This window comes from Penicillium subrubescens (genome assembly GCF_028828155.1).
Source record: "Penicillium subrubescens strain IBT 31985 chromosome Unknown utg000006l_segment0_segment0, whole genome shotgun sequence".
NCBI classification, from domain to species: Eukaryota; Fungi; Ascomycota; class Eurotiomycetes; order Eurotiales; family Aspergillaceae; genus Penicillium; species Penicillium subrubescens.
The window spans coordinates 2,031,931-2,046,335 of record NW_026643156.1 but is presented as its reverse complement, the minus strand read 5'-3'; the positions used below and the strand labels follow the sequence as shown (position 1 = coordinate 2,046,335).

The 14,405-nt window shown below is 47.8% G+C and overlaps 5 protein-coding genes across 5 annotated transcripts; 3 read left to right on the top strand and 2 right to left on the bottom strand.

Moving 5' to 3' along the window:
• Window positions 1-1,962, top strand: mfs56 (uncharacterized protein; the record flags this gene model as incomplete). Its single annotated transcript, XM_057155166.1, has 3 exons — window positions 1-283; window positions 353-1,270; window positions 1,334-1,962. The coding sequence occupies 3 exons, from the start codon at window positions 1-3 to the stop codon at window positions 1,960-1,962; spliced, it is 1,830 nt and encodes a 609-aa protein (XP_057006296.1).
• Window positions 1,963-2,010: 48 nt separating this feature from the next.
• On the bottom strand, window positions 2,011-3,526 carry N7473_009226 (Zn(II)2Cys6 transcription factor; the record flags this gene model as incomplete). Its single annotated transcript, XM_057155165.1, has 2 exons — window positions 2,011-3,394; window positions 3,447-3,526. The coding sequence occupies 2 exons, from the start codon at window positions 3,524-3,526 to the stop codon at window positions 2,011-2,013; spliced, it is 1,464 nt and encodes a 487-aa protein (XP_057006295.1).
• A 2,497-nt stretch (window positions 3,527-6,023) lies between these two features.
• On the top strand, window positions 6,024-7,145 carry N7473_009225 (agmatine deiminase family protein; the record flags this gene model as incomplete). Its single annotated transcript, XM_057155164.1, has 1 exon — window positions 6,024-7,145. One exon carries the CDS (start codon window positions 6,024-6,026, stop codon window positions 7,143-7,145), a length of 1,122 nt encoding a protein of 373 aa, XP_057006294.1.
• Window positions 7,146-7,975: 830 nt separating this feature from the next.
• On the bottom strand, window positions 7,976-9,390 carry N7473_009224 (Zn(II)2Cys6 transcription factor domain-containing protein; the record flags this gene model as incomplete). Its single annotated transcript, XM_057155163.1, has 2 exons — window positions 7,976-9,265; window positions 9,334-9,390. 2 exons carry the CDS (start codon window positions 9,388-9,390, stop codon window positions 7,976-7,978), a joined length of 1,347 nt encoding a protein of 448 aa, XP_057006293.1.
• Window positions 9,391-12,198: 2,808 nt separating this feature from the next.
• N7473_009223 (alpha/beta fold hydrolase) lies at window positions 12,199-13,230 on the top strand (the record flags this gene model as incomplete). The annotated part of the gene is made up of 1 exon (XM_057155162.1): window positions 12,199-13,230. One exon carries the CDS (start codon window positions 12,199-12,201, stop codon window positions 13,228-13,230), a length of 1,032 nt encoding a protein of 343 aa, XP_057006292.1.
• Between the last annotated feature and the right edge of the window lie 1,175 nt (window positions 13,231-14,405).

Genomic DNA, 14,405 nt, shown 5'->3' with positions numbered 1-14,405 from the left:
ATGATTCTGATATACAAGAAAATCAAGAAACACAACGAGAGGAAAAGGATCGAGGCACAACCGACAGTGACAGATAATGCCGATGAAAATCCAGTCACTCAATCCACTGCCTATGATACCCCGAACGAGAAGAAGACTGTCTCCCCAGAGGAAGCTGCCGAAAAGAAGCGACGACGTGTTTACCGATGGAAAATTATTCTTGGCCTCTTCGCACCATTTTGTCTCCAGTCTTTGGACACGACAATTATTGCATCGGCGCTTCCTTACATTGCAGAAGACTTTGGTGAGTCGTCCTTTGATTGGTGTGTCGCATATCAAACAATTGGAAAGCTGACCTTCTCACCACCCACAGGCCAACTCAGCCAACTCAACTGGATTATTTCGTCCTTCAACCTGACCTCCGCCGCATTCTTATTCTTCTGGGCCCAACTCACCGACCTATATGGCAGACATAACACACTTCAGGTTGCGATCTTTGTCATGATCATTGGATCGGCTATTTGCACCGGCGCCCCGACATCTACTTTCAGCGTTCTCCTTCTTGGCCGTGCTCTACAAGGCATAGGAGCAGCGGGAGTCAATATCTCCATCCGCACAATTCTGGCCGACCGAGTCTCGCTTTCCGAATACGCGCTCAACTGGACTATCTTTGCCCTCGTCTCTGGGATCGGGTTTAGCGTTGGACCCGTCGTTGGTGGTTACTTGACTTCGACTTCATGGCGATGGTGTTTCGCCATCAATTTGCCCATCGGTGTTGTGGCCATGATCGTGGTCGTTTTTGTCCTCCGAAAAGAACTCCAAGGCCCTCAGCAACTTCCGCAACTCGAGGACCGTGACATGTCGACTGGTCCCCGTCGCTTCGTCGCTCGTCTGCTGACCATAGACTATGGCGGTCAGCTGCTCTTCCTCTGGGGATTCGGGCTACTGATTCTGGCCCTGACTTGGGCTGGTGGTAATTATTCTTGGAAATCAGCAGCGGTGCTAGCCCCGATTATCATTGGTGGAATCCTGGCGATCGCTTGGATTGTATATGAGAGAAGTATGGTACCAGGATCCATGATGGCTCGAGCCTTGCCTAGACAGAAAGCTATGGTCCCATGGGAACTATTGTCACAGCGGGACATTGGTTTACTCTTCCTCGTCAATTTCTCTATTGGCGTCTCCATGTTTGCAGTCATGTATTTCATGGACTTGTACTTTGCTCTCGTGGAGAAGCGAAGTTCAAGTAATGCTGGAATCTCTCTTCTCTTCTTTCTACCCGGCTTAGCTGGTGAGTTATGCATGACACTTAAAACTAGCGAAAGGAACACTGTACTGATTGTGGATGATACAGCTGGCGCCTACATGGCCATGTTCGCATCTAACGTCTGGCCGCGGCAAACACTCCCAGCCCTCCTCCTAGGCAGTCTCACCTCCTCAGTTGGGATAACCGTCTTAGCCTGGGCTGTTCATGCCGCCAAGACTAGCGTAATCTATGGCATGATGGCACTGGTCGGTCACGGCGTCGGAATACGAATGAACCCAGCCTCGCTGCATGGACTTGCCTATTTTCCCACAATGACAGCTCAAATTTCATGTTTGGTGTCATTTGCTGTTCCATTTGGTGGTCTCGTGGGGCTGACTATAATGTCGACGGTCTTCACCAACAAAAGCGGGTCGGGTGAACTCGATCCCCAGAGCGGTATTATGTGGGCCTTCATTGCCATGATACCACTCATGTGGCTTTCGGTTCTATTGACCACGTTTCTCGGGAATGTGTGGATTCAAAAGGATGGTGGACATGAGGTTGTTGATGGGGCCTATCTCTGGAGCTTTGTCACGAGGAAGAAATTGGATCGGCAGAGACGAGATCGGGAGCAGGAGCAAGAACTTGATCTCTCGCATCTGGCCAATGAAAATAAGGAAGGTGAGAATATCGAGATGGGATTGAAGGCAACTGTTGCGGCTCCTACTAAAGATTGAGGGTTCCATCCGTGTCCACAATTTACAAGCTATAGCTTTTCATATCATTCAATGCATGCCCGCAATGCCTCCCAGTGAACTTTTTGCAATGGAACCCATAATATAGGAATCCCATGCACCTTCACGCCATGGCTTCTCCATAAGAAGCCCAATTGCTCTCTGGCGTAGTGATGCCTGAGGAGCGTGTTGCGCAACGTAAAAGAGCGGTTGAATAAAGCTGTGCCGGAAGGAAAACAAAGGCAGCAAGCCTGCAGCTTCGAGCGGTCCCTCTTCAGCGCAAGGATAGTATCGACTAAAAGAGTGGCCCGCTTCTAGAACTTCTGCAACTGATTTGAAAATCTCGTTGAAATAATCTAACTTCGGTGGCTCACGGCTGTGAGTAAACTCGTTCTGGATAGGCTGCGCTGATAAATGCCGTTGATGAACCGCATCGACGACGAGGACGGTGACGAGATAGTTCACACGGAGAAGAGAATAGTAGTGTGGTGCGCTATCTTCTTCGTTTGGAGACCTTGTAGCCCATCTTTCATGCCAAGTGTCTAGCTTGGACTGGATGGTTCGCCATGAAACGGCACAGAAACTCTTTGGGTCAACGGCATGCGTCATTGAATCCACGTGGGCAGATGCCACGGCATGACGCCATTTTAAAACATCGTCGTTGATCCAGGAAAGATCATAATAGAGTGAGATCTGACCATGAGGCAATGACAAAGGTCTGGGACATTTGTTCAATTCTTGGAGGCACGGTGAAGCATCGGCAGGAGACAAGTCTAGGTTGAGCCACAATGCTGCGACCGTCTCTATCAACGCCAGTAAATCTATAAAAAACTGTGTTTGTCGACTCCCACCGAAAGTCGCTGCTAATTTGTTTGCATGTTTCAAATGTATAATCAGACCAGACGCGTTGCCCTGCATGAACTCGAACATGATCAGAAGCACGAAACATGCGGGTGCAGTTTCCAGTGACGGCGAATTGACATCAAGGTTTGAGCCCAGCTGGGACCGGAAACAAGCAATGGCTTTGCAATATTGTTGAAGTGCAGCCTGAGATAAATTGTTTGCTAGTGGTTCTGTCGAGGCCGAAATCTCGCTCGCTTGATATCGCCTACTCATGATGCCATTAGCGATGACGGCATGGCGGATAGCGGGGTCTTGGTGGCTCAATTGGAGAAGGGGCGGAGTCCAGCCGTGATTCCGAAGCGCGGCTGCAAGCTGGATCTCGGTCGCAGTTTCGAAAAACCGGAAGCCTTGAGCTTCGACTTCGTTGGCAAAGAGTGTGCGAGGGCCAATGCCGAGGAAGGGGGAATTTCGGTCAGCATGGCCACCGAACTGCCTGCCGGTTGAGGGGTCAATGTATCCATCGCAAATGCGCCCAGTCTTGCGGCAGATATTGCAGATAGGCTTCGCTTCGTCACAACGCTTATGGCGAATCCTATCACCGGGGGTTGGTCTATGTCAGATAGAGGTTGCATGGAAAGACGTACTTGCAAGTGCCACATCCAGTTCGTTTTTTGGGGGCACTGGTTCGGCGTCTCCTGGCTAGTTGCTCTGTGACGTGCGCCATTGATTCATATAGGCCTTATAGACAAGACAGTGGTTTGGAATTTATTTGTTATGCGTTGGCCTTGTTCTGCTCAAAATCGGCTGCCTAGCGAATACGGAGTGTAGTCAGTTGTGACACCTTTTACGCACCCGCCAATCACCGAATCCGAATCTTTTGGCCCCCACGACAACTAGACTTGTTTACTACACATGTATAGTTAGAGTCTTTTCATTTGCAGTAGGGCTACAGCAAATTATTTACGAACCTTAAGCCAAACAAGTACAGTTAAAAGAGAAATGGAAAGAAACAAACTGTGCAGAAGGCGGCCTCATAGTCAGCGTTACTATCCTCATAGTCAGCTTCACTATCGTCGTAGTGTAGATTTGTCGAGGTGACTGGGTAATCTAAAACATCCCTTCTACTGAAAGAGTGAGGCAGTCTGCAAAAAGTCTCTAGACTTGGGAAGATGTTTACTCTGTACGCGTTATCTCATTTTATCCGACGCTGTCTAATGCTTGTCCCTGGAACAACTACAGTGGGTTCCATAAGTTTAAAAACCCGACAAATCTTCAAAATCATCTTTGCAGTCGCGAGTTGAACGATAGACTAAAGAATGATACCTTAGCTATCAAGAAGGAGGATTTGAATGACCTTTAGAAAGACCCCTTGAATAATAAGAAGTGGAAGCATATCAATTGAGCGGTTTCTCTGGTCTCTACACCCAGAACATTGAACTGCCACTACCTTGATTACCAAATGGAGACACATCGTCCATCCTGTATTCCACTCGACAATGGCTCCGCTGACAATAGTTAAGGAGGAACCAATTGATTTCTAGCGGTCTCTCGAAATGGTTCATAGCAACAGACAGCTAATAGGACACACAAGAATACTCTGATCGCCTTGTCTAGGATCCTGGACCTAGCCTTCCCTAAATCAACGTTTTCGGCCCGGAAATACTGTTTTACTCTCGACTGACTTTAGATGGGCTTGGAAGTGTCAGACAGCTTTCACAGACCCTGCGCAGGTTACTCCGCCGAGGGTCAGCAGCGTCGTGTTTACCAAGCTCCTAATTCTTGGTATTCTCTTTGTCAAGCCTTGATTTAACCAAATTCGGCTAACCGAAATTACTAACTGATTACACCCAAAGCTAATGGCTGTCTAAATGGTCTTGTGTATCTTTGCCGAATCTGGAACCACTTTTTATTCACGACATGGCCCCGGCGCGAGTTTCATTGTTGCCTGTTGCAAGTGATGCACCCCGCTCGTGCAGGAAGCCAACCTAGAGCTCGCGAGGTAATAAACATGCGGTCTTCTTATCCTAATTAAATCCTCGACGATATGCATATTATGATTATGAGTCCTGGTGTCTATCGAAAATGGTAACACGTCTTTTAATTTCGAATCAATTGACTAGAATTGAGATATTCGATTTCTCAGAATTCAATTCAAACTTGACATGACTATGGCCAGCCCCAGCTTTGATATTGAATTAGGTCATTTGTAGTTAGAACAATGACCATCGTTCATCTCCGAGATTGCTCGCAACACCGTGGTTAAGGGTCTTCAATGTCTCCATTCAATCAAATGCCAAGACAGGTAAGGCCATTGGCCGCGACTAAGCGTTTTCCCAACAATGACGCCTAGAGTGACAGAGTCGATCGGAGTGGCTTGTATGTGGCTAGTTCCCATAATGTGTGGGTCAGTGCTGGTTTGATGAAAGCGAAATGTGAGAGCCTAAAATTTTAGAGAATGAGAAGCCAAAGATTGATCCACTCAGGGCCGGAATGAGGCTGGCTTGGCTGTGGAGTGCGTCGAGCTATCCCACATTCCGATCCATGTGAACCGCGGTCTTCAAGTCAACACCGCCCGTCAACTCAATGGATATTTGGATGCAAAATTGTCATTGAGGTTATACACATTGGCTGGACCATTGCTCTTTTAGAAAGGAGAAAATGAAGGTCCTAAGGCCCATGGCCGAGCTATCAAGACCCATCAATGTAGTTGCTTCAATTTTAGTGTATAGGCTCTATCTAAGGTATCGACCATCGAACATCTTGAGGTCTAGCATGTTACACGTGGCAAATTAGGTTGACCAAATGTGTGGCTGACATCCTAATCTGAGGGGCGCAGGCGGGATATGCTGCCTATCCCGATATCCTTCCGCGCCGTGAAACCATGGTTCCTGACGATTACTACCAAGTTCAGCCACAGACGACTGATATGGAGAACTTGCAAAGAGGAGGCGCTAAATTTGCAGCTGAAATAGGTTTTGGCAGGGCTGTGGCGTTACATCCACCTCTTCTCGACTATTCTTCATCTCTCGCTAAACTAAATATCATATTGCCAAGAAAATTGCGGATAAATCTGCGCTGATTTGCCATAGGCAACAACATGAATCTATAACAGCCGCGGAGACCTTGAAATATAAAGCCATCGTAAAAGATCAGGCTTGCTCTCATTACATTCTCCAAAGAAAAAAAAAGAAAAAAGAAAAAACTATTTCGCAACCGCTTCTATGGGCTCGAAACTTCTCTTCGTTGCTATTCTTCAGCTTCAGGCTATTTTCGCATCCGCAATGCATCGCCCAGCGGAATGGGATCGCCATGACGAGATCATCATGGCCTGGCCATCGATCGAGAACGACGCCTATGCGGAAAAGGGCGGAAGTCGTGATCTGGCGGCTGCCACTCGTGATATTTCGGCCATTGCTGAGGCAGTCGCTGAATTCGAACAAGTCACTCTCTTGGTCACCCCGGACCGCCTCGACGAGGCAAAGAAGCGTTTCAAGCATGATCCAGACGATATCTTCGTCCAAACCGTCCATGACTACCCTAAGCTTGACCTCTGGATGCGTGACATGGCACCGACTTTTGTTTTCGATGGATGTCATCTTGTTGGAGTGGATTACAACTTCAATGGTTGGGGTAACAAGTACCCTGTCAATGCCTCCGTATCCCTTGCGTCCCAGATCTGCGACAACATGAACCTCACTCGAATTTCTACGTGGCTGGTGACGGAGGGCGGCTCGCTTGAGGATGATGGCGAAGGCACTCTTCTGATCACCGACAGCTCAATTATCAACGAGAATCGCAATCCAGGAAAGAGCAATCAGCAAATTGAGGCTGAGTTGCAGCGAACTCTTGGTGTCGCAAAGATCATCTGGCTTCCTGGTATCAAGGACGGAGATGTCACGGATGGACATGTTGATGGTCTTGCACGATTCATCGCACCAGGAAAGGTTGTCATGAGCAGGCCGAACACTCTCGATGATAGCAAATTTTCCAAGGTGTTCCTGGACGCCCGTGCTATTCTCCAAAACGCGACGGACGCTCATGGCCGACGTCTCGAGGTTGTCGAAATGGTTGAGGCCGATCTGTACTCGCTGGGACTAGACCGACGCACTCTGAAAGACATTGAAAGTGGAGAGGAGGATTATCCTTCATTGAGTTATGTCAACTGGCTGCTCGTGAATGGTGGTGTCATTTTCCCCCAGTTTGGAGACAAGAAGGCCGACGCTGCGGCCTTGGAACTCATTCGTGGCTTGTACAAGGATCGTCGGGTGAAGACTGTGCGCCTTGATCAGCTGCCATTTTTGGGTGGAGGTATTCACTGCTCCACCCAGGAAGTCCCAGTCTAAGGGGTCATAACTTGTTTGAATCAAGCTGTCATCGCACACAGCCAAGTCTTAGATGGAAGCTCGTGTAAAAAGCAACATTTTGGTTGCTCGATTGACTGTACATTATTGTCAAGGGAAGTTTTTATGTGTTTTTTATTCCAGATCCCTTGTGGGAAAAAAGTGGTTATTGTCATTCAACATGATGGATAGTTTTGACGGAAATAATTGAATTCATTGCCTGAAAATACCTTAGGAAATATCACCAAGCAAGATGAAATGAAATCAAAAATAAAAACATACAACAGCCAGGATTCGCATGTGGTCACCCACCATACTACTAACTGGCCGGCGTGTGGCTTAAGTACGGCTGAGCGGACGGGAAGCCCTGTTCTCCACACCCTATGGTCGTATGTATTGGACACAAGATGTAAAGTGGTATCCAAGTGGGTATGGCCTGAGAGCGCCGCTTTAGCGTCGCGGGACTTGGGTGAGCAGGACGAGAGCGCAATAGCCCGGGTGAGGGCGGGTGACTCTCACCATCTGTTGCGCGACCACCGCGCTGAGCATCTTTAGCTTGGGCTCAGAGGCAGCGTCATTGGTTCACCTCGAGCTGGCTGAACCTGTGGAACGTCTGACTCGACGGTAAGGCTGGGCTGGAATGTCTAGTCGTAGCTCGACCTGGCCCACCGCAAAGGTTCAGCCAATGATGGCCGGAACTGGTCGTGCCACGAAGATTGCTCGCAGCCTGAAATAGGCAATAACGCGGATTCGGGACATATCCACTGCAGCAGATTTGCTCTTCAAAACACGCATAGACAAAGGGGATGCAAGTAAAGTCACCCAAGGAGCGGTCAAGGAAGTTGGTCTTTTGAACCTCCATCAAGGATCATCATTCCCATTGACAAAGCAAAATGATCCGGTGATTCATTTATTTGTCCCATGGAGCCTCCAGCCAACATTGGAATCATGTCTGACGCACTAGATATTGCGGTATCCTGGTATTCTTTGCTGGGCTCGATGCATAGGGCACTCTTTGACCCGGTCAACTGTAGTTGACCTGAGTCTATTGAGAGTATAAGTCTATCGAGAAGGGCAGTGGCTAAATTGATCCCATGAAGCGAAAAATGCGCCAATAGATTGGCCACATGAACGGGAATTGGCCCGTAGACACCTGGCCTATCCTCAAGGCGGATATCATGGGAAGAGAGGGTCACTAACTGACTGTGCAGGTCCGTGAGCCTCTCTCGACTTTGCATCAGCTCCCTCATAAGTTTTTGTCTTCGTACTGGGTTGTCATGAGTTAGCTTATTGGATAATGAACGTGTCCGCACCACCAAGCCGGGGATGATGGTAATATCATGGAAGGAATATTCGATCAAATCGCCTAGTTTACTTCCTTTGCCGAGAAGTCCCTCCTGCCGGACTGAGACCTTTATGATAGACCTCCATTCTGGTTCCGCCAAAAAGCAAGGCTCGTTGCGAATCAGAGCATCGGCGACGATGAAAGAACGGAACGCGATAAGTAGCATGTGTCCAACTCCGTGGCTATGGGCTCTGGCCCCTCGATGTCGGAACAAGGCAGTGATACCGCGCGAATGTGTGAGCCAGGAATTCTGACCGGTCCCGTCCAGAATCTCATAAATAGCTAGTAGCACTGCAGCACCTAGGGTGTGATCGGATTTGACTGTTTGAGGGTTCCTGATCAACTCGGCCAGACATTGTAGGCCTCGGCTATACATCGAGCGGCAAGAAGCAATTTTGTCCTCGTCCTTATAAAGCCGACCCAAGTGCAGTGTGCCCAAGATCCGAGCACCCAACATCAAGGCGCCGAATGATGAATCATCTTGCTGGCGAACAAATTCTATGAAGTTCACGTCGACGCGGGAACTCCATGCGTAGTACAAGCCTGGGAACGTGGTGTCGACGAAGAGGCCGAATGCTTCCTTTTGTTGGGTCACACAAGCCGTGCGATTCAGCCTTAGGGACACCGAGTCGTCTATGATATATTGAGGCAATCCGGAAGTGGTGAGCTGTTCACCAGAAGGCCCAATAAAATGGTAGAACTTGCGCGGCCTATTGTACCCTGGGCACTGGAGGCCACGTTTGTCACAGCGTTTACACGTGGGGAAATTCTCGTCACACTAAGGCAGATTTAGCGAAAAGGAAACCCCAGGATCGGAGGCTCAAAAACAAAACGCAAACTTCTTACCTTGACTCGTCGTTCTAGGCATGTACGACAACCTTTGCTGCGGGGCACCCCAACCATGACTGCACTAAAATACTTTTTACGAGGTATACGAGAAGGAACAAAAGAACCAACTCCGCGACCCACGAGGTGATCCTGGACTGAGCAGTGAGCACATGTGCTGGAAGGAGGGTCAATGCCCTGAGCGCGCTCATTCGTTCGGCTACCGTCAACACCTTTAAGCACACATAAGCCTAAAGAAAGGGTGCTGGGCCTGCTGGCAAGATTATTACCCCATACTTCGGCCTGCCACCACTAGTCTCCCTGCGAGGATTAAATTTGGTCCCATTGGACACGGGCGCACATGAGGAGTGACGGTTATTTCTTCTCTTTCATCAACGGTCGCTGAAGTCCGCCCTACTCATTCAGGGGGACTCTCCGGTTACGCCAAGGCTTAGTTCGAGGCTTGGCTGAGACATCGCCAATTACATTGAAGGATTAGTTTTGCGGGTTTACCTGGGGTGGTGAATTGCTAAAACGACGATATATGATTGCTATTTCGATGACATACCCCTTAGTCTGGTTAAGCGTAGTAATGGTATTACTGTCTTCTACGGAGTACTTTAGATATCATTATAGTAGTTCAAAAGGCTGAGTCTCGAAACCAGAGAGACGGACCAACTTGGTATGCTTCAATCACTCCTTCTGTCAAAGGTCTTTCTAAACGTCTTTCGGATCATCTTTCGAATCAGCTTTCTTGAAGCACAGATATTATTTAACTAGCGAGTACGAAATTAATTTTGAAAGATTGACCAATATATCAACAATCGTCACGTCTCTTCATGGCCAATGTCAATGGTGTCCCTGAAGGTTTGTTCGGTGATACGAATACCTTCTCACTATCTAGCAGTAGTCAATGCGCCTTTCCAAGGCGGTGTCTGCCCAAGGGGGTTTTAGTGATCCGACGCAGTACTGAGGTTGGTATTCTTGTCGACCAACAGCTTCACAACCGCCATGTGCTCGTTCGCTGCAGCACAGTTCATTGGTGTTCGACCGCCGTTATCAATGGCGTTGGGGTTGGCGATGGGATGATGGTTCGAGACACGGCAAGTTTTTTTGATGTAACTGTCCTTCCACGCCCTGCTCAATGCGTTTCTATATAGTTAAAACTTGGTTTCGAAAATTGTTTTTACTCTACTGCGTCGGTTTAGTATTCTATGTAGTATAAAAGGACTAGTTTACTCGTGATCCGTGAGTTTGCCATCTTGGAGCATGAAGCAACTAACACGTACTATGCCTAAAAGGGAGCCTGTAGTAATCTCAAAAGGGTTACGCAAATGTTTTATAGCTTAGCATAGTCCCAAATAGCTTAGTAGCGCGGGCTACCATAGCTCTGGGGCGGCTGGCTGGGGCAGCAGAAGCTAAATTTTATAAATTCCTTTCTGCTATTCGAAACTCAGTCTCGCTTTTCTCCCTTTTCAAAATCTAGTCTCCTTTCTCATACCGAAAATTCTTCACCTAATACAAATCCTTCAATCAGGACTTCGGCTTGCTTGTGCCGGGAACAGCTCCGCGTCCAGATGGTAAACTTCCAGCAAAGTACTAGCTGTGCCTTTTCTCCGTCAGAGAAAAGGACATCGTAGTACTGCTGCTAGCCACTGACGTCCAACGCCTACATCTTACTCTCTGGTTCAATTCCCATCCCTCGTCTAATCCCAACATAATGGTTGCTGGACGCTCGTGCTACGAACCCCTGATCTAGGATCCTTATCTCCATATTGTGTACCTATAGCCAGAATCAACATGGTTCCGCTTGAAGAAAAAGGAAGTTCCCGCCAAGCTTATTGGCATTCGTGCCTGATATCTGCACAGCGGCAATAGACTAGCATTCGCGGTTACCGCCGCCTACACAAACGGGGCTTAGTTTCAACTACGTAATCTTCCCTGCGGACGTCAATTGCCTGACAGCCAATGGAAAAGGACAATCGCGTAAGCGACGGTGACCTATCTTACCACTTATCCGAAGTATACAAAGACCTGCTACATTTGATTTTGTTCAGGTACCTAAGTTCGTGGCCCTGTCTTCATTCCCAAGCTCAACAGGTGGTAGTGCCCAGGCGTACCAGGACAGTTTAATCCTCCATCTAGAGACCAGCAATATAGTCTAACTAAATACGCTCAATCTCATCTTTTATCTGGATGTATCTTATCGTCTCTCGTTATCGTCAAGACATCAATCCTTGACTTACTGTTCCAATCGGCGACTTAGAACATAGTTCTAAAGCTTTGGCGTTGGTTCAAAATTTAGATTATAGAACCCCACGGTAGTGATAGACTCGGCAAAGGGCTAAATGGTTGACCTAGATTGGTGTGATTCCTTCCGACTAGCTAAGCCGTAAAAAATTCGAAGCCTTTCAATTCAGGCGGCTTAGTAAGAAGTATGTAACTAAGTTAACTAACTAGTTAGTTAGTTAACGTTAACTACCAGGTCGCGGCTATCAATCATAGACTAGTCTGACTTAGGTATTTGCAGATCCCATTAAGCCTGATTTAGACAGGAGTTAAGCTGCGGGCGGAATAACCGGAAAGTCTAAAAGATGTGAGATGTCAGATGAACAGCATGCCTTGCAAAACAGTTTGCGGTACTGTCGCGTCATCACAATTTGTAGAATAAGCACTAGGAGTGGAATGCGGTGCCCGTTGGGGCGGGCTAACGGGGAGGGCGTCTATAACAATACCTAACTAGGTAGCCCGATAATTTAGGCAGCCTGGATTCCCTTGCATTCCCTAGATGAGAGAACATATAAATACAGGCAGCTTGGGACTGGTGCTGAAAGCGAATATTAGACAGACACTGTTTCATTGTAAAGCAAGCCACCTCATTCCACAATGCGAACCGTTTACACATCTGGGGGATTTTCCCTTCTAAGCTTGTTTGCTTTTTCCCTAACAGCCATCGCTGCAACTATATCTACAACAGCAACAGGGCCGGGTTCTTCTCTGCCTACTCTGGGTCCAGTTTATTATGCGAAAACACCAAAGCTGTCTATTGAGTACTATGACTCGGCGCCTAAGAACACCAAGGCGCCCGTCGCCATACTCGCCCATGGATTCCCATATTCAATTGATACCTACGTCGATGTTGTCCCAAAGCTCGAGAAAGAAGGATATCGCGTTATCGTCCCGTCTCTTCGAGGATTTGGTAATACAACATTCCTGTCAGCGACCACACTGCGCAGCGCAGAACAAGCTGCCTTGGGCAAAGACATCATCGACTTGATGGACGTTCTTAAAATTGAAAAGGCTGTCTTTGCCGGCTATGACTGGGGAACTGTCGTTGTCAATGTTGCAGCGGCCCTGTGGCCAGAGAGATGCTCAGGAATGGTTGCAGCAAACTCCTACCTTATTCAAAATCGAGCAACAGCCTGGAATGTTGCCCCCGCGAGCTCGTACCCAGTCAAATGGTATTACTACGTGTTCCTCACTCCCCCGGGGTACAGCTCGCTCGCTAGCGACACGAAAGGCTGGGCCGAAGTACTCTGGTCGAAAAATAGCCCAAACTGGACCTACACCGAAGCGCAATTAGATGCTGCAAGCCTTGCTTTCCACAACCCCGACTATGTGGACATTGCGACCAACTTTTATCGCAATCGCTTGCTTTATGCCCCGGGAGATCCTAGTTATGCAGAGCTAGCGAACAAGCTGGATACGCAGCCTCTTATCACTGTGCCATCTGTCACCCTAGATCCGGATCAAGCTGTCGTGTTTCCGGCTACGAACGGGAGCACTACAGCGAAGTATTTCGCAGGGCCGAGAGTGCATCACATTGTGAAGGGTTGTGGTGAAGCCATACCACTGGAAAGGCCCGATGTTTTTGCAAATGCAATCTTGGAAGTTGCAAAACTTGGCAGTCCACGTTAGGCGCATTCGTGATGTGATTGATGGTTCATAGGTTGGGTGCGGGTTCTAAGAACATGTCAAGCTCGGAATCTAGCGTTAACCAGACGTATTTGGATAGACTATGACAAGATGTTCAGCTTTAATTCAATCCGACTTTTCGTTTCAATATTTAGCTAGCTTGGAGTATGGATGGCTAATATTCAGTGTGCATTTGAGAAAGACGTATCAGGCATATAAAAATGCCAATCCGGCAGTCTTAACTTCATCGAATCCCAAAGCTACGGGCATCCTACGGAAGCTTCCAAATTTGGGAACTTCCCTGTCGGTCGATTGCAAACTTTCTGGACTGACATGCTCGCCGGGCTTCACGCAGCCTATTGGAAGGGCATGACCGAAACTCGTTAAAAACTGATGCCCAAAAAATGTTAGCATTGAGGCTTATTTCAGCAACACTTAGAAAGCGCCTCACTTCTATTCCACACGGCTTGCTTTGATAACCATTAAAAGATGCCTTATAGAACAAAACGAAGCGGTTAGAATATTTCCCAAAAAAAAATGGAAGAAAAAAAGTGAGAAGAAGAAAGTCGCTTCCAAATCCTTGCAAGCAGACCTCGCAGTCTACTCAACCACGTACATACAAAAACAAAAGAAATATCTCCGAATAGGGGAATCGAACCCCTGGCTGTCGTGTGAGAGACGACGATGTTAGCCACTACACCAATTCGGATGTGCTTGTTGATGAAACATCAAATTGTGGAACTATGGAGCTGCAGAAATTTCATCGCCCAATCCGGGAATGTTGAACGCCACTCCGGGAGGACCCAGAGCCCTATTGAATGAAAACAGCTGGGTAGACTGTCATCATGAACAAGAATTCAATTTTAAAAAATAAATCTTGAGCGCCCAGAAGGCTCAAAATTATTTTCAATGTCCCATTAAAGCCTCAACTATAGGGCCTGGTGCCCATCTGCCACCCTTTGCGTGCTGTCCACATTGGTGGAACTCGCAACAGACGCAATGTAGACATCTGTGAAGATAAAATTTCCCGTTATGAATCACTCGGTATTTATTCAGGCAATTCAAGCACGGACAGCAAGTCGAGCAGCAGAGATGAGGCATTCGGCTTTCGTTGGCGTGGTCATGGCTCGAAGCATTACGATTACAGCCATGCGAACGTCTCATAAAATGCTCATTTT